The sequence below is a fragment of the Solanum verrucosum genome, unplaced genomic scaffold (assembly GCF_900185275.1).
Source record: "Solanum verrucosum unplaced genomic scaffold, falcon-dt-bn FXZP01000603.1, whole genome shotgun sequence".
Lineage (NCBI taxonomy): Eukaryota > Viridiplantae > Streptophyta > Magnoliopsida > Solanales > Solanaceae > Solanum > Solanum verrucosum.
Window position 1 is genome coordinate 444911 of NW_026020644.1, and position 26488 is coordinate 471398.

A 26488-nucleotide genomic window follows, 5' to 3' on the forward strand; every position below is an offset into this window, starting at 1 on the left:
CGCACTGCTAGGCGCGGCACCCCAAGGGAGAAAGCTCAGAAGCTCTTTTGGGGTGCGCTGGTAGGCGCGACGCGCCACCCCTTTCCCCAGAAAACTCGATTTTTCTTCTTCATTTTTCCAACTCTAAACCTCCTTAACTTCATTGGTTCCAACTCCAAACACTAAGAATCATAAAATTTCTCAACATACAAGAGATTCAACTCAAAAACACAACCAAATCATGTACTAAACCAATAAGAACTTCAACAACACAACCAACAACTTCAACAACACAACCAATCTTTTTTCGGAAATAAAACAAGTTTGGCGTGTGGGGAAAAGAGCCAACCCAACAGTATGAACTCACATACCTAGTAGGGATCACCCCCGACGATCTTTGACGAAACCTTGCTTGATCTTCTCTTTCTCCTCTTCTTCTCCTCTTCACTCACAAACCCTCACTCTCCCTCTTTAAAATGGGACAAACTGATCTAAAAATCAGTCTAACACAACAATATAACAAAAAGAATTGGTTAGGGAAAAGACCAAAATACCCTTAAAATTTTCGGACTAATTTCCCTGCCAACTGCTCATCTTCCAAAGGGCATAATTCACTCATACGAACTCGGAATCGAGAAAAGTCGGCGGCGTTGGAAAGATCATTCCATGAGCTTCGCAAAACTAACTGGAAATACCCCTAATTCATCCTGAGATAGGAGTTATGATTGTTCAAAGTTGGCCAAAAACTCACTTTTTCCCATACTTGACCAAATTTTCCAGTTTTTTTTAATTCTTTCCAAAAATGACTATTTCCAATTCCAAGCCTCTTCATAGATATTTCAAATTGCCAGATGTTACACTTTATGAATACTTTGTCTCTTCTATTCAACACTTACCCTTGGTCATTACCTACTCAATGATACTTCATCACAAACTCCTTTCTAGCTAAAACACACTCTACCTCCTATGATGGAATCTTCACTACTCATCACTTCTTAGTCTACCCATAAGGGAAAACTCCTCATTACTAACTTACTAGGTGTATGACTATAATATATAGCTCTTCAAAACACTATCTCCCTTTCTAGGGTTACTAAACATCTGCATACTTTCCTCTAACTCTGGGCTCTTTCACTACTATTGCTCATGATCTCATAATTCATGCTACCCTTTTCGGGTGAAAATCTTACCCAAGCTCTAAACATACTTCTTAAAAAGGCTCTCAGCTCAAACAAGGCTTAAGGATGGTTACATAAATCAAGCTTTGAAACCAAATATAATAAAGGTTTACCATGGATGAAGTTCCAATAATTAACAGAGCCGACGGTGCACCATTCACCTTCATGAACATCCACATTTTGTATCTTATCAGGGGACATGCTAGAGATATGGTGTGGCCTGTGCCTATATACTTCATAAAAGACATCTCCATCACACTTGATGTTTATTTCAGAAACCAACTTTCCTTTGAGGCTCATTTTTCTTCTATGATATGATATATCAAAAAGTTATTCTATGATATGATATTACATGAGATCCTTGCCCTTTTATAGGTAATGCCAATATTTCTAGGCACTAGAGTATAATAATTTTTTTACTTTTTTCTGCCTATACATAATTAGGCCGCGTGTCTATGTAATTACACATAATTAACTGATTCATTAATGATGAATAAGATGTTAGAGGATGAATGGAAGATCACATGGATAATCAGTATACCTCCTTCATGAACAAACTTTACAGAGATGGTTAAGATTTTTTTCAACAATACCTCAATAGTGTTCCATATTGGTTAGAGCCGTGCTTAATCCGTGATTTCATAAAGTTGAATTAAGATTTTTGGAGCCCATTTAAGAATTGAATTTTTTTTAGCCTGGCTCGAGCAAATCTACTAGTTCGTGGGGCTTGACCAATTAATGTGGGTTGGACCAACTCGTAGGCCAAATAAAAAAAAAAGTAGAATACTAAAATTAAGTAAATACAAAAGGAATTCTAACTCAAAATCTACTTAAACCAAAGTATATGGATATTACAGGTTGATATTTCTATTTGGCTAGTTATATTGTTACTCATTAATTATTTAGTTTTTGTACTAATATTTGTATTTGGTTCGAGTGATATCATGTAATGAAGGCTTGCCTTCGGAGTCTTGTGTGATAAGAAGGTACCACCTACACTTAAAAGAAAGTTCTACAGAGTGGTGGTTAGACTATCCTTCTTGTATGGGGTGGAGTGTTGTCCAGTCAAGAACTTCCATGTTTAGAAAATGTATGTTGCGGAGATCAGGATGTTGTGGTAGATGTGTGGGCATACAAGGAGTGACAACATTAGAAATTAGGTCATTCAGGTGAGAGTGGCCTCTATGGCGGACAAGATGAGGTAGCAATATTGAGAAACTTTAGGCATGTGTAGAGGAGACGCACCAATGAGGAGGTGCGATAGGTTGGATGTAAAGGGTGCGTGGAGGGGTAGGGGTAGACCGAAAAAAGTATTTGGGAGAAGTTATTAGATAGGACATGACAGAGCTTCATATTACCTAGGACATGACTTTAAATAGGAAAGAGTGGAGGTAGTAGCAAACATATACTAGTTAATTAGTTAATATAGCTATAGTTTGCCTTAATTACAATTCGCCACCTACTTTTAGCTATAATTACGCGGCTCAACTTTTTAGTTTTGTATAATTCTCACTTTTGTATAATTCGGAATTTGTATAACTTTTGTATATTCGGAATTTGTATAACTTTTGAATATTCGGAATTTGTATAATATAATTTGTATAACTGTTTACACTTCTGATATTAGTCATTGTATAAATTCGTTATTTCGTGTTTATACAAAAATAACTGAATTATACAAATGTTACCGCAAATTATACAAACCTGCAAATTATACATGTAACATCCGACAATTTGAAATAGCTATGAAGAGGCTTAGAATTGGAAATAGTCGTTTTTGGAAGGAATTCAAAATCTGGAAAAAAATTGGCCAAGTATGGAAAATAATGAAGTTTTGGCCAACTTTGAATAGTCATAACTCCTAGCTCAGAAGGAGTTAAGAGTAGTTCCAGTTATGTTTGCGAAGCTCGTGGAACGATCTTTCCAACGCCACTGAGTTTGCTCGATTCTGAGTTTGTATGAGTGAGTTATGCCCTTTTGAAAGTTGGGCAGTGGCAGGGAAATCTGTCCGGGAATTTTAAGGGCATTTTGGTCTTATCCCTAACCAATTCTTTTGGTTATATTGTTGTGTTAGACTGATTTTAGATCAGTTTTGTCTCATTTTAAAAGAGTAAGAGTGAGAGTGAGGGTTTTGAGTGAAGAGGAGAAGAAGAGGAGAATAAGAGAAGAAAGAGGAGATCAAGCAAGTTTCCGTCAAAGATCGTCATAGATATCGTCGGGGGTGATCCCTACTAGGTATGTGAGTTCATAGTGTTGGTTGGTTCTTTCCCCCACACGCCAACTCATTTTTATTATTGAGAAAAGATTGGTTGTGTTGTTGAAGTTGTTGGTTGTTGTTGATGTTGTTAATTGTGTTGTTGAAGTTCTTGTTGATTTGGGACATGTTTCCGGTTGTGTTTATGAGTTGAAATCTATTGTATGTTGATGGGTTTATGATTCTAAGCGTTTGGGGCTGAATCCATTGAAGTTAAGGAGGTTTAGAGTTGGAAAAATGAAGGAGAAGAGTCGGATTTTTGGGGGAAAAGGCTAGGGCGTCGCGCTAGCCAGCGCGCCCCAACAGGGGTTCTGAGGTTTTACCCTTGGCGTGGCACATCTCTCAGAGCACCAGCAGGCCCCTTCTGAGCTTCAAGGGCTGGCGCTCCGCGCCTTGCAGAGCGCCAAGGACGCCAAGTTTCCCCTTTCTTTTCATACTTTCTCATGCATGTTTCTTGGTATTATACCTATGTTTCCTAGTTGTTTCCGACACTCCAAAGTACGTCTAAACATCAAGAATCCCTCCATAACATGTGATCAAACACCTTGAATTCAAAATCCAATTCAAGGAGAGTTAAGCTTAGAAGTTAAGTAAGTCAAAGCAAGTTTTCAAAGTTGTTCAAGAGCCTTTATCGAACGTTTTCACTTCGTTTTTAAGGTTCAAGTCTCAAGTCGAGTAAAGAGTATAAAGTTCCAAGCCAAGTGAAGAGTCTTGAGTTTCAAGTTTAGTCAAGAGTATAAAGTTGAGTTCTTTTCTCAAAAGTTATTAAGGAACTAAGTATTCCCAAAGAAGTTTTAAAGAAATGTTTTTACATTTAAACAAGGTTGGAAACTGAGATTTCCAAAGAGACTTCGGGCTAGTTTTTGAGTAATTATCTCAAATCAGCAGGAAGACATATGTTTTAAAAACATTAGAGCCAGTACTTTTTGTGAGTAGTATCGAGCACCGAATTGGGGGAGCGTTCAAAGAACCCATAGCCCCCATAGAACCATGTTAGCCACCATGGGTAGAAAAGGATCATACTTTTTAGATGAATCCTTTTCCAGATAGACTAGTGGATCCATTAGGCAGTTCAGGTCTTATAACTTTGGCCGGGTATAAGATGCTCTGGCAGCGTGAGGTCAATCGATGTATCATCACTATAGCTCTAAGTGATGGTTGTCGCTTAGAGAAACTCCCACAACAGTTATTGTATTTTCATACACAGAAGTTATTGTATTTTTATATACATCAGTTCATTTGTATTTCTATATACATCTCAGGCTTATTGTATCTTTGTATACACACAAAGTTTATAGCAGGTTTTAAACAGTCTATCTTTATATCGCGCTTGTTTTAAATTGCCTTATATTGAAAGAAGTCAGTCAGGTTGAGTTGAGTTGAGCCAGGTAAGCTTTTCAGTTTCTTCCAGATTTTTCCTTCTAGCCTATGTTGCTTAGTTTTCCAGCTCGCATACTCGTACATTCCATGTACTGATGCCAGTTGGCCTGCATCTTATTATGATGCAGACACGGTACCCAGGATCAGCATCCAGCACACCGTTGATCCAGCTAAGCACTCCAGAGTCAGTGGTGATCCTTTTTGCATTCCGGAGGACTCGGTTATTTTGTTCTCTTAGTTTTGCCTTATTAGGATGTTGCGAGGTCTGTCCCAACGTCCATTTCCGTATTTTAGAGGCTTCATAGACAAGTCAGTTAGTCAGTCAGACAGTCAGTCATATAGTTTTTGGGTCTCTCATCTATGTATATATGTAAATATTCTATTTTGAGACTCGAGTTGCCTTTTTGGCCAATTTTTTATCAGTTAAGTTGTTTTGTAACCTTGCATTTGCATTGAGTTATTCTGTTGGGTTAGGTTTCCGCTGAGTTAAGAAAGCCAGGCCAAGGGTTCGCTTGGGGCCAGCAATAGTCTTCGGGTGCCGGTCCCACCCAGGGTGTAGTTTCGGGGCGTGACAATACAAACGAGACAACTTAAACTGTAGCTACATCCCGTAAATATGCAAAATATAGCTATGAAGCATAATTAAATTTATTATAGTGGCTACTTGCAAAACTTTCCCTATTTTAAATGGGTAAAAACGAGTTATCCAATAGATAACATGGGTACCCATATTATAGTAGGGATATTGTTAAAAGCTTTAGAAACAAAATCTTTTTTATCACTCCACCTTCTACCAGCTCCATCCCCCCATCCCAAAAAAGTGTAAAGAAAAAGTTAGTTTGTTTCTTTTATAAAAAAAACAAAAAAACTCTAAAGTTTTTTTTGTCACCCAACCTACCACCCCCTCTCCCCCCTACTATACCCACCCCACGCCACCCTATCCCCAAAAAAAAAATACCAAAAAGTTTTTTTACCACCGCATCCCCCTACCATTTTTCTTTCTTTTCTTTTATGAGAACATCTTTTATCTATTTTACTCATTTAACTATCCATTTTTAAATGAGTAATATGAGTATTATTCCTTTTTTTTTTACCTATTTTAGATGAGTTGGTACCCAACCTATTTAAAATGAATAAATATGAATAGATACCTATATAAATTACCCATTCTGCCACACCCTAATTCTGCCATCAATTACTAATATAATGTTCTTGTGTTTCTAGTGGCATAATACACTAATAATCTTGTCTCTAAAAGTATATCTATTGGGACGAGATTATATTCTAGTCCTTATTTGTATAGTCTATTGCGAAGGTATTAAATTTGGTCCCGAAAGAACTTATAACTAGTCCCAAATGGTAATTGAAGGTCTTTGAGCGGGACATATTTCCCCCCAAATTTAATACTAAATTATTAAAATAGAAAAATTGTTTCAACAAAAACATAGGCGCCAAACTTTTTACATTGAAAGTGAAAAATAAAAAAAAGAGCGCTTTGTCTTCTCAAAAACACATTGCGCCGCCGGTTGCAAAGTTGCCCTATTTTCTCTTCAGTGCAACGTCTCCATTAGATTCTTCATCTCCAATCGAAATTCTCTACCCTAATCCCAACATTTTCACTGTGCTTTTGTCGCAGGTTAGCCCTAAAAATTTCATCGCAGCAGCAGAGTTACAGGTTTGTTCTTCTTCCCATTGACTTGCTCTGTTTTTTTTTCCATAAGTTGCTTTGATGACGTTTTTTCTTGTTATATTGAAGTTTATCTTCTTCTTCCTCATCTTTTCTAACATTAAATAGGTTACTGATTTCATAATCTTGTCTTTTATTTTGTACAATCAGTGAAAACATTATTGGATTGAGTTTCTAATAGCTAGATAATCTGATTTTCTGATTTCATTATCTAGTTTTATATGATCAATGTTTCAATTATTAACGAGCCAAATAAGGACTTGTGTTGTTATTCTTAATGAAAATTTTATTTACATCTGAAAAGGTTTCGACAAAATTGTTATTCATGTTCAAGAATATATAAATGTATTGTTTACCTTTAGTTATTGTGATTTACTTAGAAAATTGAAGTGTTTTGGAGTTTGGACATATAAACGTTGTAGTAATATAAATAGTTAATATATAGTTGTATGTTTATTAATAGCAATTTCTAATGTTGTTAGTTCTTCTTTATGCATTACTTTGAGGCAGCCAGTTAATCATTGCAAAATATAAGATGATGTGAGTAAATCATCCTGAACTATTGAACAAAACCAAAATGATCGCCTACTGATATTTTTACATATAGTAATTGCATGTAGTTTCTAGAAACCTTCCTGAAGTGATCATCTGTTAGATTATTGGTATCCAAGTTCCCAACGTATTAGTCTTATTAGGGTCATGCTCATTTCGAGTTTCAGTACATTGATATGAAGCATAGTCATAACTTGTAACTGCTCGCTCTCATCCCCTAATCTAATAAACGTGTAGCTCTTTATGTTTTCTGTTACACAATCTGTTACAACTTTAGCAATTTGATTAAAGGATAATTGACCTTGAATGTCTCCTAAAATAAGTAACATGTGATATCAACTGTCAAATCGTTAACGAATATAGTGTATTCATGAGTATTACCTAAATATTTTTCACCTGATCCAAGTGATGTCCAATTTAGACTAAACATCTGCTCAATATTAGGCATCAAGGTACCATTTTATGCTTGTAGATTCATTATTGAAGTTGGATGACTATTAAACACTAATTATGTACCTCGCTTTTCTGGTTTCTTCTCTTGTGGAGTGACTTTCGGTGAGGTAAATACTAGTGTTCTGTAGTTTAGAGATATATGCAATGTAACATATAGTTATGGAGGGAAATTGTGATTTAGCGACTTCTAATTTTCTTGGTTTCTTTTTGTATTAGTTGAGGCTGCGATAAATTATGTTGACCAACTTGAAGAAGCTAGTTTATGAGCCAAGTTATGTCAAACATACAACTCCTACTGTATCCATATAAATGTTTCTTCCATAACATTAATTATTAAGAGAAATCTAAGTGTTTGTAGATAAGGGGAAAAAATAGCAGGGCACATGAATCTTGATACGTGTGTGATCTTAAACCAACTACCAACAAGAGATTTTTTTATTGACAAATTACTTTAATATTTGGTAGGCTAAAAGGAATCATGTATACATGTTTCAAGAACTAACATCTTAATTACAAGTTAGTTTATAATCTTTTATTTTCCATTGTGCCATTTGATTGTATTTTTATTTTTGATCAAACGATTGTGTTTCATTCATCTTTGGAATCCAAAAAGTTACAAGTGATTTAAGCGAGCTGTATAATAAGCTTCCACATTAGAGAATTGATACTCCATATATCTTATCTAATCTTTAGACTCGTTAAATGCAACATGGAGAATAATATCTATACAAGTTACATATTCCTCCAACAATTTAAAATATTAGTATTGAGGATCAAAATTCAGCCTAGCAGGTGTTCTTCTTTGTGTTCTTACCGAGAGAACTTTCCATCTATCCATATTCAAAAGTCCCTTGATTTCTTTTGGGAGTATGTTGAAGTTAGTGTATATGTGAACTTTGTTTCAATTATATACTAAAGAAGACAATCTATCATCCACTTTGTAAGTTTCAACATATATAGTAGTTGCTTGTAATCATGTATTGGTTTAACATATCTTTAAAGGGATCAATTTCATAAGTAATTACTTTAAATTGTTATGTGTTATGATAGAAAATGTTCTTTTATATTTGTAGGCTCAACTTGAAGAAATGGTTCAAGCTGATCCATGTATACCTACTATAGAACTTGTTGAAAAATTTTGTGGACCTCAAAATCGTAGCCATGTATTTGTATTTTGGGGTGGAGTAAAGACAAAAGACTTGAAAGGTGGAACTTCTTCAAAGGCTGATTTATTATTTGCGCTACGTTCAACTCAAGAGGATAACAAATACTTGAACAAAGAGAACAAATCCTTGAACAATTGCTTATCTACCTTAGAAGATGAGATGAAAGAAATAAGGAAAATGCAAGAGCTCTTTGCTGCTCAAGAATCACATGTCCAACCTATGACATCGCCCGTTTCAACTGGATAAGCAATATTTTATGCTGACCGAGTAAGTAAAAATATACTTGTTTGTTGGAGATTGTCGAACTGGATGTAGTGAGATCTATGTGCTTTTTACGGTTGAAAAAATCTTTCGAATTGTTGTCTGTTCACTGTTCGGCTCCATCGCTAACTGTAGAGGTTTTTTATTTTTAATCTTAGTAAGTAAGCTAGTAGACTTGCTTATAGGATTGATTCTTGGCTGCTCGGTTTCAACAAGTTCTTCATTCAGGTAGGTATTTTTCACTCTTTCCTCTTAGCTCATTTTTGACAAGTTCTTATAAAGATTGATTCTGCCTCATTATGTCCATTAGGTTGCCTCTCATTTTCTGACTAGGAGTTTGTTGTTTTTTGTTTCCACTTTCCTATCGTGATCCTACTTATTTTTTCTCTTTTTCTTTCTTGTTTTGATGCTAGAGATTGCCGGTTTGAACATGACTTTGCTTTTCTTGTTTTGGATTACTTTTTTTCTTTTTCTTATGCTTCATTCATACATAATCTCTCAGCCATGATCTGGTTATCATCAAGTGAATAACCAATATTTTCTGTTGATCGAGGAAGTAAAAATATACTTGTTTGTTGGAGATTGTAGAACTGGATGTAGTGATATTTATGTGCTTTTTACGGTTGAAAAAATTGTTCGAATTGTTGTCTGCTCACTGTTCAGCTCCATCGCTAACTGTAGAGGTTTTTTATTTTTAATCTTAGTAAGTAAGTTAGAAGAGTTGCTTATATGATTGATTCTTGGCTGCTCGTTTTGGACAAGTTCTTCATTTGTGTAGCTATTTTCCACTTTTCCTCTGAGCTGTTAGGAGACATAGAAATATTCAGCTTGGTACCATTGTAATTCAGCTGATTGTTGCTACTTTCTGCCTCATTATGTCAATTAGGTTGCATCTCGTTTTCTAACTAAGAGTTTGTTGTTTCTCTGTTTCCCCTTTCCTATCGTGATCCGGCTTATTTTGTCTCGTATTCTTTCTTGTTTTGATGCTAGAGATATATCTGGTTTGAACATGACTTTGCTTTTCTTTTTTTGGAGCACTTTTTTTCTTTTTCTTATGCTTCATTCATACATAATCTCTCAGCCATGATCTGGTTATCATAAAGTGAATAACCAATATTTTCTGCTAACTGAGGAAGTAAAAATATACTTGTTTGTTGGAGATTGTAGAACTGGATGTAGTGAGATCTATGTGCCTTTTACGGTTGAAAAAATCATTTGAATTGTTGTCTACTCACTGTTCAGATTCATCGCTAACTGTAGAGGTTTTTTTATTTTTAATCTTCGTAACTAAGCTAGTAAACTTGCTTATATGATTGATCCTTGGACTTCTTCATTTGGGTAGGTATTTTCCACTTTTCCTTCTGAGCTATTAGGAGACAAAAAATTTCAGCTTGGTACCATTGTAATTCAGCTGATTGTTTCTGGTTTTTGCCTCATTATGTCCATTAGTTTGCTGGTCATAGGAGTTTCTGGTCATAGGAGCTTCGCACCATAGAAATTTTCAGCTTGGTCATAGGAGTTTGTTGCTTCTCTGTTTCCCTTTTCCTGTCATGATGAAGTCCCGTATGGCAGCTCCATAGGGCAGAGCGTGTAGTTAACTCTCTAAGAAATGGTTGTTGTAGATTAACATATAGAATACGTATAGAGAGAAAAATGTAGGAGGGAGAATTTACTAAAACTGTAGCTACTATTAGTAAAAATAAACTAATAATAGTTAATCAGTTCATTAGTTTCTATTATTTGCCAAATTCCATTTAGATGTAGTTCTTCAAATAGATTTTTGATATTGGTAAATGCATCTCATTGTTTTTCTAATTGATTTTTCTACTTTTTTTTTGCAGCTTTTGTTGATGTTTCTGGACAACACTCGATGAATTAAAGATTGAAACTTGTAACTTTTTGCCAAGCTTTTGTTGATGCGCGAGCTCCCTATTTGTTTAGCACAAATTTATGTTTTTCAAAACATAATACTATATATAGTATAGTTCGGATATTAGATATGTGTTTTTAAGCAAATATTATAACTAAAATCATGAGATGTTAGCCACTTTATTGTAATTAATCGTACACTCTTGATCTCTATCTTCTTGTCTCTTCTTTGTATATTTATATCATCTTTTTGTTTAAAAAAATTTAGTAGCAGATTAATATTTGTGGATGATTTGTATTCTAGTGGTATCAATTGCTCTAGGACCATTGGTGGTCAATTTGAGACCAAAATTATTGCTCGTCCCTAAAGGTCAATCGAAGATGAGAAATGTTGCTCGTCTCTAATGATTAAGCTAGGACTAGAATAGCTTGATCGTTACTAAATCTGTTTTAGGACCAGGTCATTGAACGTCGCTAAATCTATTCAAGGACCAAGTTGTTGATCGTCTCTAATCTATTCTAGGACTAGGTAATTACTCGTCTTTAATGTGTTTCTAGGACCAGGTGGTTGCTCGTTGCTAATGATATTCTAGGACCAATTTATGATCGTCCCTAAAGAGGGTTAACAGCCCGAAATAAGTTTTTTCTAAGATATCTTAAATGTATTTGAGACCAGAATTGTGGTCTCTAAAATGACTGAGGCGGCCAGAATTCTTTCCCGTCCCAAAACCATTTAATGACCGGATTCTTAAAGTCGTCTTTGTTGACCAATAGCGACGGAAGCTACTAGGACGAGTGGCGACCAGCCTTTTCAGGTCCCAAATGCTTATTAGGGACCAGGTTTGGACTTTTAAGGACGAGATTTCCCTTCCTTAGAGACAGTTTTTCTTGTAGTGTTATGTGTGAAAAGAACATACAACATATATTAGTTAAATGAGGCGACCAAAATAGAATATCTCCTGAAATTTATACCCAAAAATAAAACATATCTATTACACATCCACTCTTTTTATTTTTGCTACATATATATACTAAACATTTCAAAACACACTCATTAATCACACCACATAATATTTTTTATTTTTTTTTGGTTTAAAGTCTATACATAATTAGGTGTGTGCATGTAACTACACACCACTATTACAGAAAATGACTATATCTAGTACCCAATAAGGTATTTTTATATTAAGAAGTTATTAGGTTAAGTTTCTAAGAGGTCCAAACTAGTTCATAAACATATTTTTAAGCTTATCATATAGTTGACAAACACTAAAAAAAGTGCTTATAACTCAAGTGCTTATAATCCGAAATCAACCTTAAGTTGGGTCATTTTTAATTTATGATTTTATAGTTTATAAGCACTTTTAATTTGACCAATCACTTTACAGTTTTACCTTATCTATCTTTTTGTACTCCCTAAAATGTTCTTCCTAGAACATAACTTTGAATTATCCCTTTAATTATTTCCATCATTTGTCCGTTTTATGTGAAAATACTTTTACTTATTTATAAAGAAAATGATGCCTACCCCTCCCCCCACCCCACCCCACCCCAAACCAAATACTATAATATCTATTTTGCAAATTTTATGTTGAGATTAATTATAGACATGTTTTGTATTAGAATTAGAGAGGGGATCTTGTCCATGCCAATGCTAACACTATATATCCCTATCACTAGGGGCGTACATGACCCTGTTGGTTCGGGTTTTTCAAATATCAAACCAAACCATTTGTGTAAAAATTTTAAATTTATAAACCAAACCAAACTAATAAAATTTGGATTTTTTCAGGTTTTTCAACCTCGGGTTGGTTTGAGTTTTTCAAATACCAAACCAAACTAATAAACCTCGGATTTTTTCAGATTTTTGGATTTTTTCGGTAAAGTTTGCATACAAACATATAATTAACTTGTGCTCCAAATATTTCTTTAGTCCAACCAAAATACAATTATCTAAGGTGTTTCTTAAAAAATAACACAAAATATGAGATGAGTACTGATGACACTAAAATATTCAATAAAAAATAATAATGAAATCATCATATAAAATAAATATTACAAAGTCATAATGAAAATGATCATAATTTAAAAGTATTAAATCATGCTAAAATAAGTTTAATAAGTATTAGTTACATTACTAAATATTTAACGAAAATTAAAATTAGATTATGTATTTTAATTACCAATGTAAAACTAAAGAACAAATATTCAATATTTTTGACATTCTTAGTGTTGAATTGATTTTCTTTGTGCATTAGTATTAATTTGATTTTGATTTAAGTTTTATTATAATTATCAACATCTATGAACTATAATCTTTATTGGACCATTTTGAATTCTAAGTTTTAAACTTGAAATAATATATTAAAAGATAAAAACTATGAAATAGTATAAGAAATATTTTAAAATTATATCAAAGTAAATATTTTTATGTATAAAATAAAATTTTAAAATTACATATACAATGTCGGGTTGGTTTGGTCTCTGGTTGTTTATTTTTTTAGTTAAAACCAACCCAACCCAAATATAATCGGGTGTTTTTTCCAATACCAAACCAAGTCAAACCAAACCACTAGTCGGGTTTTTTTTCCGGTTTGACTCGGTTTGCAGTTTGGTTCGGTTTTGTACACCCCTACCTATCACTACTAATCTTTGTGTTGAAGCAATAGTAATAGAAGAGGGATTGCCTATTGTGTGAGATATAAGCAAACATTTACTAGTTAATTAGTTAACATATACTCGTTAATTAGTTAATATAGTTATAGTTTGCCTTAATTACAATTTGCGACCTACTTTTAGCAATAATTACGCGGCTCAACTTTTTAGTTTTGTATAATTCACACGTTTGTATAATTCAGAATTTGTATAACTTTTGTATAATTTGGAATTTGTATAATATAATTTGTATAATTGTTTACACTTCTAGTGTTTGTAATTGTATAAATTCGTTATTTCGAGTTTATACAAAAATAACTGAATTATACAAATGTAACCACAAATTATACAAACCTGTGAATTATACAAATCCGCGAGTTATACAAACGAGGCAGCTTAAACTGTAGCTACAGCCCGTAAATAAGCAAAATATAGCTATGAAACATAATTAAGTTTATTATAGTGGCTACTTGCGAAAGTTTCCCTATTTTAAAAGGGTAAAAACGAGTTATCCAATAGATAATATGGGTAAATATGGGTACTCATATTATAGTAGGGATCTTGTTAAAAGCGTTAGAAACAAAAAGTTTCTAAATTTTTTTCTATAAAAAAAAATAATTTTTAATTTTTTTTTGTCACCCAACCTACCATCCCCCCTCCCCCTAACTAGCCACCTCGCCACCCCATGCCCCCCTTTCCCCCAAAAAAATGTAAAGAAGTTTTTTTACCACCCTATCCCCCTGCCATTTTTCTTTCTTTTATGAATGAACATCTTTTGCCTATTTTACCCATTTAATTATTCATTTTTAAATGAGTAATATGAGTATTATTCGTTGTTTATTCATTTTAGATGAGTTGGGTACCCAACCTATTTAAAATGGATAAATATGAATAGATACCCATATAAATTAACCATTCTGCCACACCCTAGTTCTGCCATCAGTTACTAATATAATGTTCTTGTGTTTCTAGTGGCATAATACACATAATTTTTGTACTCTGAAAACTTCAAATCCTTGAGGTGGCTTTTACCTTAGCTAATTTTGTAGTTCACTATCACTACTAAAAATAGGAAATTGTTGACAGACAAATATATTCTTTAGCCAAATAGCAAAACTATTTAATCTTCTAACACTGGTGAATATTATCATAGAAATTGACTTACGGAGATTTTATTCAATATAATATTATCGATTTCATTACAGACTTGCATACATATATGGAATTAAATAGAATTAGTTTCGAAACTTTTATTTTTGTTTATCAATATCCACAGTGGCGAATCTAGGATTTTCATTAAGGGGGTTCGAAAAAAAAGAGCAGTGCTTAAGATTTGAGGTTTGAACCCCTCAACCACTAAGCCAACCTCTAATCTTATTTTCAGGAGGTTCAAAATCAATATATAAACATAAAAATTCTTTAAAATACCTTAAATATACAACGTAATTTTTTGCCGAGGGGGTTCGGGTGAACCCCCTCGGCAGACTCTAGGTCCGCCCCTGAATATCCATCGACTTAGGCTTTTATTCCAAGTACATATATAATAATAATAATAATATTTATGCATCACTTGAGATTGTGAGTCCAAAATCTTTAGTGACACTGAGGCATAATTCCATATAAGTGTGTGGATCTGGCATATTTGTATTCTTCTTTTCATATTCCATGATCCAAGTAACTAAGTTGTTTTCACCCTTTATCTCAACCTGAATAGTGACGTAAAATGATTTATAGTAATCCAACAAATCACCTTCAATTACCTTTTTTTTAATCAACTTCTTTTCATCATCTATTTCTTCAATTACGTCCTTTACAACAATCTCTTTCCCACCTGCAAACAAATATAGTAAATATTGCATACTACTAGTACTAATTTTGCTTTTTAAATGATCTAGTGAAATGAATTGAATCTGTATGGGTTAAAAACAGTTTGAATTAATAAAATGTTGGATCAAATTAATGAACGGATAAGTTTGAGCTAGATGTCTAAATTTTTTTCGAGGAAATGATCTCCTATAACTTACTTACAATTTGAACAAGAAAAACGAACCTACAAAAATAAATATTGAAACCAAAAATATAATACGGATTTACCATGGGTGAATTTCCAGGACTTAACAGTGCCAATATTGCCTAATTCACCTTCATGAATATTCATATTTTGTATCTTATCAGAACATATATGGAAGATATCATATGGTTTGTACTTAATTATTTTATAAAACACATCTCCATCACATTCGATATTTATCTGAGAAATCAACTTTCCTTCAAGACTCATTTTTCTTCTTTGATTTATCACAAAGTTATAATAATAAGTATGTGGTTAATCATTACATGAGTAGCTCTGCCCTTTTATAGTTAGGCAATGTCAATATGTCTAGACTTTAGACTATAAATTTTGTATATTTTTTTGTTTTTTGTTTTGGTTAAAGCCTATACATAATTAGGTGTGCTCTTGTAACTACACACCATTAGTACAGAAAAATACTATTATCTATTTTTATATTAAGAAGGTATTAGGTTAAGTTTCTAAGTGGTTCAAACTAGTTCATAAACATATTTTTAAGCTTATCATATAGTTGACAAACACTAAAAGTGCTTATAACTCTTTATAATCCAAAATAACCATAAGTTGGTCATTTTTAATTTATGGTTTTACAGTTAATAAGCACTTTTAATTTGACCAATCACTTTACAATTTTACCCTTTCTATCTTTTTGTACTCCCTAAAATGTTCTTCCTAGAACATAACTTTGAATTATCCCTTTATTTATTTCCATCATTTATCCTTTTTATGTGAAAATACTTTTAATTAAATTAAAAAAATTGTAAATAGATTTAACGATAATTTTTAGCACCCTACGCGTAACTACTTATTTATAAAGGAAATTATGCCTACACCTCCACCCCCCCCCCCCCTCCCGCCCCCCCAACCAAACACAATATCTCTTTTGCAAATTTTTATTTTGAGATTAATTATAAACATGTTTTGTATTAGAATTAGAGAGGGGACCTTGTCCATGCCAATGCTAATTTCTATGAAGAGCAATAGAAGAGGGATTGCCTATTGTGTGAGCTATCATCTAATGCTTTGACTATAGAAACCCATTCATGATTGATGCAACTACTAGCAAATTGAGCTTTCAGTGGCGACTAATCGCTACTGAAGCCCAAAAAGTCGAAACGAAATCATTTTAGCAGCAACCTGAGCGCTCTGGCAACTGGCAAGTAGTTCCAAAACTAAATGTTATTTATGACGACTTCTTAAGGACGCCACTAGAAACTCTTATTGTGGCGATAATGGTTGCCACTAGAAATATTTATTCTACAAAAACAGTTCCAATAACTTAAATATTGGGTAGGTCACATTTACCTGAAATCCCAAATTTACCAAAGTTTGAATTCCTTGAAATTCCGAAACCTAAGCTGTCAACTTTGTCAAAGCCTAAATTGCCAGAATTCCCAAAGCCGGAGTTTCCACCATTTCCAAAGTCTGAACTTTCAATGTTTCCAAAACTCTAGATTTATGTTATTCCTAAGGCAGAATTGCCAACTTTATGTGGGGCTTGAGCAATGTGGATTGGACCAGCTCGTAGGCCAAATAAGAAATAATTAAAAAACAAAAATAAAGTAGAATACTAGAACTAAGTAAATTAAAAAAGGAATTCTAACTCAAAATCTACTTAAACCAAAGTATATAGATATTACAAGTTAATATTTCTATTTGGGTAGTTATATTCTTACTTATTAATTATTTAGTTTTTGTACTAATATCTCTATTTAGTTCGAGTGTGGTATCATGTCTTGGATGAAATGAAGGCTTGCCTTCGGAGTCTTGTGTGATAAGAAGGTACCACCTAAACTTAAAAAGTAAGTTCTACAGAGTGATGGTTAGACTATCCTTATTGTATGGGGTGGAGTGTTGGTCACTCAAGAATTGACATGTTTAAAAAATGCATGTTGCGGAGATCAGGATGTTGAGGTAGATGTGTGGACATACAAGGAGTGACAAGATTAGGAATGAGGTCATTCAGGAGATGGTGAGAGTGACCTCTATGGCGGACAAGCTAAGATGAGGTAAGCGATATTGAGATGGTTTAAGCATGTGTTGAGGAGACATGTCAGAGAGGAGGTGCGATAGGTTGGATGACGTGGAGAGGTAGGGGTAGACAAAAAAAGTATTGGGGAGAAGTAATTAGATAGGACATGACAGAGCTCCATATTACCTAGGACATGACTTTAAATAGGAAAGAGTGGAGATCGTGTATTAAGGTGGAAGACTAGTAGGGATAGAGTGGTGTCTTGCCTTGCGAAGGTTTAGTGCATGCCATAGCATTAGTCGTGCCCTTGTAATTCTGGCCATATGTTGTTTATTGTATTTCGATTATCACATTGTTTTGTTGTTGTCATTGTTTCTTTCTTGTTGACTTCACACAACTTTTCTTTTTTACCATTATACTTTCTTCACTATTTTCTTCTTGTTTTGCTTGAGCATGATACACTTAAGCCGAGGATCTTTAGAGAATAGCCTCTCCATATCTACGAGATGATGGTAAGGTCTGTGTACACTCTACCCTCTCCATGCCCCACTTTATTGTATTCCACTGGGTATATTGTTGTTGATGATTGTGCCTTATTTTTCATAAATTTTATTTTCACAAATTTTATTTAATTTAGATGCATAAACAGAAGAAGCTAAAAAGAACTTCATGCTTTTGCCTAAAAGCTATCTAATATTGGGTATATGTGTCACGCCCCGAGCCTACACCCTGGGCGGGACCGGCACCCAGAGACCATTTCTGGCCCCAAGCGAACCGTTGGCCTGGATTTCTTATCTCAGCGGAAACCTAACTCAACAGAATAACTCAATGCAATGCAAGGTTACAAAACAACTTAACTTATAAAATCTGGCCACAAAGGCAACTCGAATTCTCAAAATAGATATTTACATATATACATAGAAGAGAGACTCAAAACTAACTGACTGACTGCCTATGAAGCCTCTAATATACTGAGATGGATGTTGGGACAGACCCCGCAACATCCTAATAGAACAAAACTAAGTACACAACATAATTGAGTCCTCCGGAATGCAAGGAGGCTCACCACTGACTCTGGAGTGCTCAACTGGGTCAACGACGTGCAGGATGCTGATTCGGGGTATCTGTATCTGCATAATAATAAGATGTAGGCCAACTGGCATCAGTACATGGAATGTACGAGTATGCGAGCTGGAAAGCTAAACCACGACTTAAGCTTGAAAGGAATTCAAGAGAACACTTACCTTAGCCCTGTACGACTCAAGAATAACTTAACTGAATTCAATATATATATATATATATATAAGGCAATAAGACACATGCGATATATAAAGCTTTTAAAACATTGCAAACAACTTAGTTCGTTAATGATTGAAGCAATAACAACTCAACTTTATTTATATAAAAGTAGTATAACTTTAGTGGGAGATTCTTTAACCGACAACCACCACTATGAGCCCTAGTGGTGGTACAACGTTTTACCTCACGTTGCCCAAGGACCATCCTATACCTTGCCGTGATATAGGACCTTACTTTTGCTTAGTGGATCCACTAGCCTAATCTTACGTGATCATCTAAAAATAATGATACGTCAAGTCCCATGTTGGCGCATGGTTCTTATGGAGAGTTGAGTTAATATGAACTCGTGTCCCAAATTCGGTGCTCAATACTACTCCCAAAAATGCTTTGGCTCATAAGTGTTTTTAAACACATATTTCTTTAATTGAGATAATTGCTCAAAACTTAGCCAAGAAGGCTCTTTTGGAAAACATGGTTCCTTTCTCACTCAAATGTAAAAACATTTACAAACCTCCTTGGGAATACTTAGTTCCCTAGTAGCTTTTGAGAAAATGACTCAACTTTATGCTCTTGACTTAACTTGGAACTCGAGACTCTTTACTTAACTTGGAACTTTACACTTTTGCTTGACTTTGAAACTTGAAACGAAGTTAAAACGTTCAATAACGACTCTTGAAAAGCTTGGAGGACTTGCTTGGACTTACTACTTAAGTTTACTTGACTTGACTCTAACTTCACTTTGACTTCGATCCTAACTTTCCTTGGATTGAACTATGGATTCAAGGTATATGATCACACGTATTTAAATGAGTTCGGGATGTTTAGAAATACTTTGGAGTGTTGGAAACAACTAGGAAACATAGGTACAATGTCGCGCCCCGAGCCTGCACCCTGGGCGGGACCGACACTCGGAGACCATTGCTGGCCCCAAGCGAACCCTTGGCTTAGCTCTCTTAACTCAACGGAAACCTGACTTAATAGAATAACTTAATGCAATGAAAGGTTATAAAACAACCAACTGATGCATAACATGCCCAAAAGGCAGCTCGAGTCTCAAAATAGAATATTTACATATATACATAGATGAGAGACTCAATACTAACTGACTGATTGTTTATGAAGCCTCTAAAATACTAAGATGGATGTTGGGACAGACCCCACAACATCCTAATAGAACAAAACTAAGTATACAAAATAATTGAGTCCTCCGGAAAGCAAGGAGGCTCACCACTGACTCTGGAGTGCTCAGCTGGATCAACGACGTGCATGATGCTGATTCGGGGTACCTGTGTCTGCATCGTCATAAGATGCAGGCCAACTGGCATCAGTACATTGAATATACGAGTATGCGAGCTGGAAAGCTAAACCCCAACTTAAGCTTGAAAAGAGTACAAAAGAACACTTACCTGGGCTCTGTTCAACTCATGAATAACTGAACTCAATATATAAAGCAATAAGACACATGCAATATATAAAACTTGTAAAACTCTTAAAACATGACGTAAAAATCATATTTATAATATCATGAAAATACCATGTTTCCTCTCAAGGTCTACTTGCAATGTATGAATGAAGTCCCATACCCCCATCCATACTAAGCAGAACCCTCGAGGAACTATGCTCTTTCTACTGTGGGAGCTTCTCTAACCGACAAACCACCACTATGAATATGAGTGGTGATACAACGTTTTACCTCACGTTGCCCGAGGACCATCCTATACCTTGCCGTGATATAGGAAGCTAATGATACAACGTTTTACCTCACGTTGCCTGAGGACCATCCTATACCTGGTCTTGATATAGGAAGCTAACTTTACTAAGTGGATCCACTAGCTTAACTTTACGGGTTCATCTAAAAAGTATGACCCGTTAACTCCCATGTTGGCTACATGGTTCTTATGGAGAGTTGAGTTTAATATGAACTCGCGTCCCCAAATCGGTGCTCGATGCTACTCCCAAAATGCTTTTAGCTCATAAGTGTTTTAAACACATCTTTCTTTTAAATGAGATAATTACTCAAAATCTAGCCCAAAGGTTCACTTGGAAACAATGTTCCTTTTTCTTGAAAACTATCCCTAAGGCTCTTTTGGAATCATAGTTCCTTTCTTACTCAAATGTAAAAACATTTAGAAACTTCTTTGGGAATACATAGTTCCCTAATAGCTTTTGAGAAATGAACTCAACTTACACTCTTGACTTAACTTGAGTCTTGAAACTCTTTACTTAGCTTGAAACTCTAAGCTCTTTGCTTGACTTGAAAGTTGAGTCTAAAAATGAAGTTAAAACGTTAAATGAAGACTCTTGAAAAGCTTGGAAAACTTGCTTGAACTTACTTCTTAACATAGCTTGACTTGACTCTAACTTCTCTTTAACTTGATACTAACTTGCCTTGAATTGAACTATGGATTCAAGGTATATGATCACACGTATATGGATGAGTTCGGGATGTTTAGAAACACTTTGGGGTGTTGGAAACAACTAGGGAACATAGGTATAACACCTAGGAACATGCATGAGAAAGCATGGAAGAATAGGGGAAACTTGGCGTCCTTGGCGCTCTGCAAGGCGTGGAGCGCCAGCCCTCGAAAGTCAGAGGAGACCTTTCAGAAAAGTCGAAAGAATGAGACAAAGCAGACAATATCTCACTTGATGATGTTAGTATTGCACTAAAATCTAATGAGTTGAATATGAGCTTTTCGGATAGCACTAAGGGTGAAGGTATTGTGAGTAGGGGAAGAATACAACAAATATATTTTATGCATTATCAGAAATATATATTAAATGCTGACATTTTCCTCAAATGAAGGGAAAATTGATTTCTCTTTCGACTTTGGATGATCAAGTGTGTAAGATCTCCATGAAACTCATGAAGGGTAAGCTTCATTATTGACGGTATTATCTTCAATCCAGTATAGTTGAAGGGGAAATACTTATCGCTTCTAGGAAGAGTGTGGTGAATTAGTTTCAATTGTGGCACTTGCGACTTGGTCATATGATCATTGTCTTTGTTGAACAAGCATAATTTTTTGGATGGTTACAGAAATCAAGCTTTGAAATTTTGTGAGAATTGTATGTTTGATAAGCAAACAAGGGTGAAGTTTAATAAGAAGGCAGAGCACATGATCAAAGAAAAGTTAGATTATATACATTCAGACTTGTGGGGTTCATACAAAATTTCCTCCGAAAGTAGTGCAAGGTACTTTATAACTTTGATTAACGATTACTCAAAAATGACAAGGGCTTATTTTATTTTCTAAAAACAAAAAATGAATCATTTTCAACATTTGTTAAATGAAAGACGATGATAATTGAGAGACAGGTTGAAGAAAATTTAAATGTCTTTGAACTAACAATAACTTGGAATTTTGCAACTCAAAATTTAATAACTTGCGCTATAGAGAGTGCATAGTGAGACACCTCACTTGTGTTGAAACACCACAACAAAATGGTATTTTGTGACAGGGCACGAAAGATACAAATATTGATGAAACCAAATATAATAAAGGTTTACCATGGATGAAGTTCCAATAATTAACAGAGCCAACGGTGCCCCATTCACCTTCATGAACATCCACATATTGTATGTTATCAGGGGACATGCTAGAGATATGGTGTGGCCTGTGCCTATATACTTCATAAAAAATATCTCCATCACACTTGACGTTTATCTCAGAAACCAACTTTCCTTTGAGGCTCATTTTTCTTCTATGATATGATATATCACAAAGTTATAATAACAAGTGTGTGGTTCATCATTACATGAGATCCTTGCCCTTTTATAGGCAATGCCAATATTTCTAGGCTCTAGATTATAGTAAATTTTTTACTTTTTTCTGCCTATACTTAATTAGGCCTCGTGTCTATGTACTTACACATAATTAACTGATTCATTAATGATGAATAAGATGTTAGAAGATGAATGGAAGATCACATATATCAGTATACCTCCTTCATGAACAAACTTTACAAAGATGGTTAAGATTTTTCTTCAACAATACCTCAATAGTGGTCCATGTTGGTTAGAGCCGTGCTTAATCCGTGATTTCATAAAGTTGAACTAAGATTTTTGGAGCCCATTTAAGAATTGAATTTTTTTTAGCCTGGCCCGAGCAAATCCACTAGTTCGTGGGGCTTGACCAATTAATGTGGGTTGGACCAACTCGTAGGCCAAATAAAAAAAAAAAGTAGAATACTAAAATTAAGTAAATACAAAAGGAATTCTAACTCAAAATCTACTTAAACCAAAGTATATGGATATTACAGGTTGATATTTCTATTTGGCTAGTTATATTGTTACTCATTAATTATTTAGTTTTTGTACTAATATTTGTATTTGGTTCGAGTGGTATCATGTAATGAAGGCTTGCCTTCGGAGTCTTGTGTGATAAGAAGGTACCACCTACACTTAAAAGAAAGTTCTACAGAGTGGTGGTTAGACTATCCTTCTTGTATTGGGTGGAGTGTTGTCCAGTCAAGACCATGTTTAGAAAATGTATGTTGCGGAGATCAAGATGTTATGGTAGATGTGTGGGCATACAAGGAGTGACAAGATTAGAAATTAGGTCATTCAAGTGAGAGTGACCTCTATGGCAGACAAGATGAGGTAGCAATATTGAGAAGCTTTAGGCATGTGTAGAGGAGACGCACCAATGATGAGGTGCATAGGTTGGATGTAAAGGGTACGTGGAGGGGTAGTGGTAGACCGAAAAAAGTATTTGGGAGAATTTATTAGATAGGACATGACAGAGCTTCATTACACGGCTCAACTTTTTAGTTTTGTATAATTCTCACGTTTGTATAATTCGGAATTTGTATAATATAATTTGTATAACTTTTGTATATTCGTAATTTGTATAACTTTTGTATATTCGGAATTTGTATAATATAATTTGTATAACTGTTTACACTTCTAATATTAGTCATTGTATAAATTTGTTATTTCGTGTTTATACAAAAATAACTGAATTATACAAATGTAACCGCAAATTATACAAACCTGCGAATTATACAAATGAGACAACTTAAACTGTAGCTACAACCCGTAAATATGCAAAATATAGCTATGAAGTATAATTAAGTTTATTATAGTGGCTACCTGCAAAAGTTTCCCTATTTTAAATGGGTAAAAACGAGTTATCCAATAGATAATATGGGTAAATATGGGTACCCATATTATAGTAGGGATATTGTTAAAAGCTTTAGAAACAAAATCTTTTTTATCACTCCACCTTCTACCAGCTCCATCCCCCATCCCAAAAAAGTGTAAAGAAAAAGTTAGTTTGTTTCTTTTATAAAAAAACAAAAAAATTCTAAAGGTTTTTTTGTCACCCAACCTACCACCCCCTCTCCCCCCTACTATACCCACCCCACGCCTTCCTATCCCCAAAAAAAAATGCCAAAAAGTTTTTTTACCACCGCATCCCCCTACCATTTTTCTTTCTTTTCTTTTATGAGAACATCTTTTATCTATTTTACTCATTTAACTATCCATTTTAAAATGAGTAATATGAGTATTATTCCTTTTCTTTTACCTATTTTAGATGAGTTGGTACCCAACCTATTTAAAATGAATAAATATGAATAGATACCCATATAAATTACCCATTCTGCCACACCCTAATTCTGCCATCAATTACTAATATAATGTTCTTGTGTTTCTAGTGGCATAATACACATAATTTTTGTACTCAGAAAACTTCTAATCCTTAGCTAATTTTGTAGTTCACTATCACTACTAAAAATAGGAAATTGTTGACAGACAAATATATTCTTTAACCAAATAGCAAAACTCATCGCTAATTCTATCTAGCTATGAATTACCAAAAATAATATTGTTAGTTATGAGCAATTTAGCTGCAGATTAGTGATGACATTTATCAATCATTCTAGATTTTTTTGTAGTGTATTCATTTGCATTGAAATCTCTTATTGACTTGTTGAGTGTGATATTTCAATATTTTATTTTATTTTTCTTGTGTAATATTTCAATTTTTTTTTTATGTGATATTTCAATATGCATCAAAGCTTATCCATTTTAATTTAATTTTTTTTTCTAAAAATTTGCGCTTGTCGCGTCATTAAATAGGTACCGAAAATAATATTTTAGGGAAATCATGACTATGGAAGCTAACTTGGCTACTAAATGACATGAAATCAAATAAGAATTGCCACTGAAAATATCTACTTCACACATTCATCTGCAATTTCATGAACAATTTAATATTTGTACAATTTAATCATAGAATGGACTTACAAGCAATCCATTGTTACTTTTCGGAGATTTTATTCAATATAATATTATCGATTTCATTACAGACTTGCATACATATATGGAATTACATAGAATAAGTTTCAAAACTTTTATTTTTGTTTATTAATATCCATCGACTTAGGCTTTTATTCCAAGTACATATATGGAATTACATAGAATAAGTTTCGAAACTTTTATTTTTGTTTATTAATATCCATCGACTTAGGCTTTTATTCCAAGTACATATATAATAATAATAATAATAATAATAATAATAATAATAATAATAATAATAATAATAATAATAATAATAATAATAATAATAATAATAATATTTATGCATCACTTGAGATTGTGAGTCCAATATCTTTAGTGACACTGAGGCATAATTCCATATATGTGTGTGGATCTGGCACATTCGTATTCTTCTTTTCATATTCCATGATCCAAGTAACTAAGTTATTTTCACCCTTTATCTCAACCTGAATAGTGACGTAAAATGATTTATAATAATCCAACAAATCACCTTCAATTACCTTTTTTTTAATCAACTTCTTTTCATCATCTATTTCTTCAATTACTTCCTTTACAACAATCTCTTTTCCACCTGCAAACAAATAGAGTAAATATTGCATACTACTAATTTTGCTTTTTAAATGATCAAGTGAAATGAATTGAATCTGAATGGGTTAAAAACCGTTTGAATTAATAAAAATGTTGGATCAAATTAATGAACGGATAAATTTGAGCTAGATGTCTAAACTTTTTTCGATGAAATGATCTCCTATAAATTACTTACAATTTAAACAAGAAAAACGAACCTACAAAAATAAATATTGAAACCAAATATAATAGGGATTTACCATGGGTGAATTTCCAGGACTTAACAGAGCCAATATTGCCTAATTCACCTTCATGAATATCCATATTTTGTATCTTATCAGAGCATATACGGAAGATATCATGTGGTTTGTACTTAATTATTTCATGAAACACATCTCCATCACATTTGATATTTATCTCAGAAATCAACTTTCCTTGAAGACTCATTTTTCTTCTATGATATATCACAAAGTTATAATAATAAGTATGTGGTTAATCATTACATGAGTAGCTCTGCCCTTTTATAGTTGGGCAATGTCAATTTGTCTAGACTTTAGACTGTAAATTTCGTATTTTTTTTTATGCCTATACATAATTTTTTTGTTTTTTTGTTTTGGTTAAAGCATATACATAATAATTAGGTGTGTGCATGTAACTACACACCATTAGTACAGAAAAATACTATTATCTATTTTTATATTAAGAAGGTACTAGGTTAAGTTTCTAAGTGGTTCAACCTAGTTCATAGGCATATTTTTAAGCTTAGCATATAGTTGACAAACACTAAAAGTGCTTATAACTCTTTATAATCCAAAATAACCATAAGTTGGTCATTTTTAATTTATGGTTTTACAGTTTA

The 26488-nt window shown here is 33.8% G+C and overlaps 2 protein-coding genes across 3 annotated transcripts in view; both read right to left on the reverse strand.

Moving 5' to 3' along the window:
• LOC125812086 (kirola-like) overlaps nt 1-26117 on the reverse strand; it is a 108777-nt gene extending 82660 nt beyond the window's left edge. The window contains exons 1-2 of the mRNA XM_049491580.1: nt 25890-26117; nt 25553-25633 (exon numbers count right to left, since the gene is read on the reverse strand). Coding sequence (XP_049347537.1) covers nt 25553-25633; nt 25890-26076 — 268 coding nt within the window. The 5' untranslated portion in view covers nt 26077-26117. The remainder of the gene's footprint in view (nt 1-25552; nt 25634-25889) is intronic.
• Nucleotides 1-26488, reverse strand: part of LOC125812075 (putative clathrin assembly protein At2g01600) — a 272019-nt gene that overhangs the window by 118726 nt on the left and 126805 nt on the right. The gene's annotated exons all lie outside the window — the stretch shown is intronic.